The sequence below is a fragment of the Chenopodium album genome, chromosome 4, assembly GCF_948465745.1.
Source record: "Chenopodium album chromosome 4, dcCheAlbu1.1, whole genome shotgun sequence".
Classification (NCBI taxonomy): domain Eukaryota; kingdom Viridiplantae; phylum Streptophyta; class Magnoliopsida; order Caryophyllales; family Amaranthaceae; genus Chenopodium; species Chenopodium album.
In genome coordinates this window covers 53,820,814-53,826,416 of record NC_137837.1, presented here as the reverse complement: position 1 = coordinate 53,826,416, position 5,603 = coordinate 53,820,814, and the positions used below count along the sequence as shown (strand labels likewise).

Genomic DNA, 5,603 nt, shown 5'->3' with positions numbered 1-5,603 from the left:
TAATCTCAACAATCAATCAACACAATTCGCAAATTAATCACAATCAATCAATCATACAAGTTTCCCCCAATTCCTAGCTAAACAACAACTCTAGAATCATCATCAACTACACTAATCATGAATCGAACATCAAAATCAATCCAAACAAACTTGAACATCAAACAAGGCAATAAAATGAGATAGATTTAGAAATGCTCATTCATAATAGAGAAGATCTTCAACACAATTGTTACCATTGAATCTTCAATATCTCAATCACCATTGAAATTCCTCACTTTCTCTCTCTAAATATACTCCTAAATTAACCCTAAAACTAGAGAGAGACGCTCTCAACTAAGCTAAGAATATGATAAAAATCGTCACAAAAGTACATCAATTTAAATCGTCACAAAAGCACATCAATTCCTAACTAATTTTGTATTAGAGATATATTTTGAAATTTGACCTACAAATTAAAAAAATTATCTCAAAATTTAATAAATAACTCGGGTATTGCAAGGGGCACAAAACTAGTAAATAATAAAATTATTATAAGTTAAGGGGTTCACTTTCGTTGTCAATTGAAACCCAAAGTTGAGTATCTAAATTTAGCAACTTTATTTTTGGGTATCTAAATTTATATACCAACTTAAGGCTTGTTTAGTTCACCTTTTTTTTTTGTTATCAAAACTTATCTAATCTGGTCTGGTCTATCTGATCTAGTCTGATCGATCTGAATCTGACCAAATTTTGACCTTAAGTGTACGGTAATCTATAACGAAAAAATAATATTAAGTGGGGTCTTGTTATATTCACAATAATGTGTATTTTATTAATATGTTACTTTCATAAGTTTTTTCATTACAAAAATTAAAGATATTTAGCGATAAAAAACTGCTCATAAAATGATGATATGATGTGAACTTTTTTTTTAACTTATGTGATATGTACTTATTTTTTATGAGCTTATCTAAATTTATACTTTTTAAAAATAAGTAAAAATAAGTTGAACTAAACAGGGCCTTATTGGTATTCTTTGTAAAAAAAAAAAAAAAAAAACTCTCACTTCTTAAAAAAATCCAATGAGTCTCACCATTGATGATGATCTTACAATGATGAAAGTATTACATTAGCAGATGTTTAAAAAAAGTAGGAAAATTTGCCATGATAAACTCCAAATTTGATCTGTTCGCCAATGTTAATCCCAACTTTCGTTTTTTTTAACAATCCCAACGTTATACCCCTTTAACTTTTATCACTCTCAACCGTTCATCTAACATGTTATAGTAAGTTACCAAACACGTGATAGGTCCAAAACACATGATATGTCCAAAAAATTATTCTTTTTTAAACTTTTTTTGTTATTTATTTTTTCTTTTTTAACCTACGACCCATGTTGCAACTCATGTGCAAATAATCAGAAGTCAGCAAAGTTTACCTCTTCAACTGGTTTCAAGTTACATGGGTTGATAAAAATAAAAGGGGTACAAAGTTGGGTGTGATAAAACATGATTAAGTATTGGCGCATACCTGCTTTTTACATACCAAGTAAATAGCTATGAATGATACTACTAAAACAGCTTATACTCTAGTAGTACATTAAAAATTCCACTGTAAGTGTAATAGTACATTAAACATACCACTGTAGCAATAAAAAAAATTCAAAAACTAAATGAATTTACCAATTAACCCTCCTATATGCATCCTAAAAATATAGGAGTTATGCACCTAGTTGCACTCATAAAACATAAATATTTCGTAAAAGTTGAAATTAATATTGACCGATGGACCAAAAATGAGATTAATAGTGGCACCAAAAAAAGGAGGTTATATAAACGGAGGGTTGAGAGAGATTTAGAAGTGCATTGCAGGGGTAGATTAGTCATTTCATGCGAGATTTAAATTTTGCCATTTTAGATTAAGTAGTACAAAATACATTCTCAGTGGTACAAAATATAATTTTAGTGGTATTTAAAAAAAGGTTCAAATGTCTAATTAGGCTATCAAATAATACCATTACAACTTGGTGGTACAAAGTACACTCCCAGTAATACTCAATATTTTTTAGTGGTACTTATAAAAATTGTTAGTGATACAAAATATACTCTCAGTAGTTGTGGTCCCAATTTTTTATTTTGTCATTTTTGCACGTGAAACCATTTTTGATTCCAAAGGTGGACCCTACCTCACCTTTTTTCACTCACTCTATCTCTCTCTTCCTTCCTCTTTCTTCCAAGTACATTTGCTATATTATTTTATGTTGCGAGACATTTTATTTTGTCTAACAATCCTTCAAATGTACTTCCCCCCAAAAAAGTACTACATGAGCGAAGTTAATATTTTGGATAGAGAACCTACTTCGTAATAAATTTCCTTAAATTATGTGCAGTAATACCAGTTAGCCAAATCAACAAGAATGAAAGCGATAATAAACAGACGCATCACTCAAGATGTTCTGCACTATAGTCTGGTTCCCTCCAGGTTTTCTCCTTGGGAGGGTTTTTTGGTTCCCTCTAGGGTTTCTCCCTTGGGAGGGTTTTTCTAGCCTCCATTGCTAGATTTTTCTTTTTTAAAGGTTTTCCTTCAATCTTCTCCTTCTCTCTCTTTCTCTTCCATCTCTTTTCTTTTGATCTCAATTGGAAATTTTTGTAGGGGCTTCCATCGGTATTTTTACCGGTGGTAAGCCCCAAAAAAACTTTTTAATTGCTTTCAGTAAAAGATCACATCTTTATGATGAAGTTTGATCTATTAGGTTTAATTTATTTGTTTGTTTGTCTGTCAAAGTTTGAAGATTTAGGGTTTCACAATCTCCAAAAGTGTGTAGAAGACTATATGAGTTTTTCACCAAAACAACTATTCATATATGGATCTCCAGCCGAATTAGTGCTAACTCACAGATTGTATTGCTTGAGATGAAGATTTTTATAAAGGCGATATTTGATCGAATCTGCGATGTAACTAGTTTTAACGTAAATTGTATTTGTATTAGAATTTTAGATTTTCCTCAAAATTGTTTGTCAGTGTCGTTTGACTATCTTTCATGAAATCCTTTCTCTTCTTGTAAAAATAAATAAATAAATAAAATAAAATGTTCTGCACTATGAAGCCGCTGCTTCTCACTAGCTCTTCTTCCTCTTCCTAACAAATTCACCCCATTTTGAATTCTAAACTCCCTCAAATTTAACAAATTCCCCAATTAATCTCAATATTCCCAAAATCAAAATCTTGATTTATTCAAATTCAATCATCAAACCAAAATCCATCAAATGATGGGGGGTCGTCGAGATGGTTTGATGCGAAGCAGCAGCAGCAGCAGCAGCATTCGACCATCTCGAATCGCAATTGCTATTACGATTGGAATATTAATGGGGTGTGTATTCGCCATTTTTTTCCCTCACGGTTTTTTCAATCCTTATTCTGCTGCCACTATCTCCAATTCCATTTCTCAGGTTTTTCATCTTATAATCTGTCCATTATATTTTATTTTATTTTAGTTTTGTTGGGGAATTTATATTTTTGGTTGACGTATGATTTAGTCGATCCCCTTTTCGTATAAATGGGATTTGTTTGGTGTTTTCGAGGAGTATTGTTTCTTGGCGAGACGTAAAAGACAATTATGTAAACGGGATTTGATCCTAAGTCGGAAATTAACTTTACCAAGTTGTACTAGTTAACATCTACTTCATGAGATTATTTGCTAGTTGTAAGTTAAAGTACATATTTTTTCCCTTCATTTATATTTTGATATATTGTGGATTTATATATTTTTTTGATGATTGTGTTTGTGATAGTATTGATATAGTTGATGATTCAAGATTCTGGCTTTTGGTGGTTGTTTAGTTTAATTGTTACTTTGAGAATAACAAATATTGGGGAGATGATGTTTGTTGAAGTTGTGTGATTTTTTTTGGTGTGAAACAGGAGAGTTCGTCGGACTGTGAATCAAGTGAGCGGATTAATATACTAAAGGCCGATATTGTTAGGATGACGGAGAAGAATGCAGAGTTGAGGAAGCAAGTGAAGGAGCTAAATGAGAAGCTGAGGTTGGCTGAACAGGGAACAGACACTGCTCAAAAGCAATTCCTGGCATTGGGTGAACAACCTAAGGCAGGGCCTTTCGGTACTGTCAAGAGTTTAAGGACGAACCCAGCTGTAGTGCCAGATGAATTGGTTAACCCCAGATTGGCTAAGATCTTAGAAGAAATTGCTGTTAGGAAAGAGCTTGTGGTTGTGTTGGCAAATGCGAATGTGAAGGAGATGTTAGAAGTGCAGGTATTGACTGTCAAGAAAGCCGGTATACTTAATTATTTGGTTGTGGGGTTGGATGATGAGATTGAGAGTTATTGCAAAGCCAATGGTGTGGCTGTCTATAAGAGAGACCCAGATGATGGGGTGGATGAAATAGGAAGGTCAGGTGGTAATCATGCCGTCTCTGGATTGAAGTTCCGTATATTAAGGGAGTTTTTGCAGCTTGGTTATAGTATTCTTCTTTCAGATGTTGATATAATCTACTTGAAAAATCCATTTGATCATCTTTATCGTGATTCTGATGTGGAGTCAATGACAGATGGTCATAATAACGCGACTGCTTATGGGTATAATGATGTCTTTGATGAACCTGCAATGGGATGGGCTCGGTATGCACATACTATGAGGATTTGGGTTTATAATTCTGGGTTCTTTTACATAAGGCCTACTATTCCTTCCATTGAGCTTTTGGATCGCGTTGCTGATAGGCTTTCCAAGGAGAAAGCATGGGACCAGGCAGTTTTCAATGAGGTGCTCTTTTACCCTTCACATCCAGGGTATGAAGGGCTTCATGCTTCTCGGAGGACCATGGATTTCTATGCTTTCATGAACAGTAAAGTTTTATTTAAGACTGTTAGAAAAGACCCTAACCTGAAGAAGTTGAAACCTGTGATCATCCATATAAATTACCATCCTGACAAACTTCCAAGAATGAGAGCTGTAGTCGATTATTACTTCAATGGCAAGCAAGATGCCTTGGATTATTTTCCTGACGGTTCTCAGTGATGGAAGTAGAGATATATTATCCTGCTCACATTCGGCATTTGTTGTTAGTTGACACCGAGGGCATGGCAAATACTGAATATGGGTTTATTTCAGCGTATTTTGTGGTCTAACAGAATTTTTAGAAAGATTTGCCACCCTTTTTTGTTTTACATGATTTGCTTTTCAGCTGTTTCTTTGTAGGATTTTACTCATTGTTTCTATTAGTACTTCGGTTCATCTTGTAATGTGATTGTAACTTATTGAAAAGATGATATAGAAGGTTTGTATACTCGTGTCAACTTATAATATTATTGATTGATGAATTCGGATATCCACTCTGGCCCGTGCCAATAGAGGATCCTTGAACATACATGCCTGTTTTTGAAGCTTTTCTAGAATTTTGATTCTAGTCTTCTCATAAATTGCAATTAGAACCTCAGTGTTAAGGCTAACATGAGAAGCACTAATGCCTGAGGAAAATGTCCGTAACTTCATCAAGTAGATTAGTTTCAACTTTCAAGTATCATTAGAGTAATCACACATAAAGCCAAATTGATACTAATCAAGCTGCAAAATTTATCAACTTTGCTGTTAGTCCTAAGCATGGTATA

At 33.6% G+C, this 5,603-nt stretch overlaps 1 protein-coding gene across 3 annotated transcripts; it reads left to right on the top strand.

The window, feature by feature from the left end:
* The first annotated feature begins 3,071 nt into the window (after positions 1 to 3,071).
* LOC145627004 (arabinosyltransferase RRA3-like) lies at positions 3,072 to 5,279 on the top strand. 3 transcript variants are annotated; one of them, XM_081679420.1, is made up of 2 exons: positions 3,072 to 3,428; positions 3,901 to 5,279. In XM_081679420.1, exons 1-2 carry the CDS (start codon positions 3,246 to 3,248, stop codon positions 5,011 to 5,013), a joined length of 1,296 nt encoding a protein of 431 aa, XP_081535546.1. In that variant the 5' UTR covers positions 3,072 to 3,245; the 3' UTR covers positions 5,014 to 5,279. The 3 variants fall into 3 exon arrangements, with proteins under 3 accessions (XP_081535546.1, XP_081535548.1, XP_081535547.1); XM_081679422.1 differs by having other exon boundaries at positions 3,078 to 3,349; XM_081679421.1 differs by lacking the exon at positions 3,072 to 3,428 and adding an exon at positions 3,637 to 3,692.
* The last annotated feature ends 324 nt before the right edge of the window (positions 5,280 to 5,603 follow it).

Excerpts from the sequence above, each read along its gene's own strand:
- LOC145627004 (XM_081679420.1), top strand. The coding sequence starts at position 3,246 with ATGATGGGGGGTCGTCGAGATGGTTTGATGCGAAGCAGCAGCAGCAGC. Across the intron at positions 3,429-3,900 it reads TCTCCAATTCCATTTCTCAG|GAGAGTTCGTCGGACTGTGA; the intron begins GTTTTTCATCTT and ends GGTGTGAAACAG.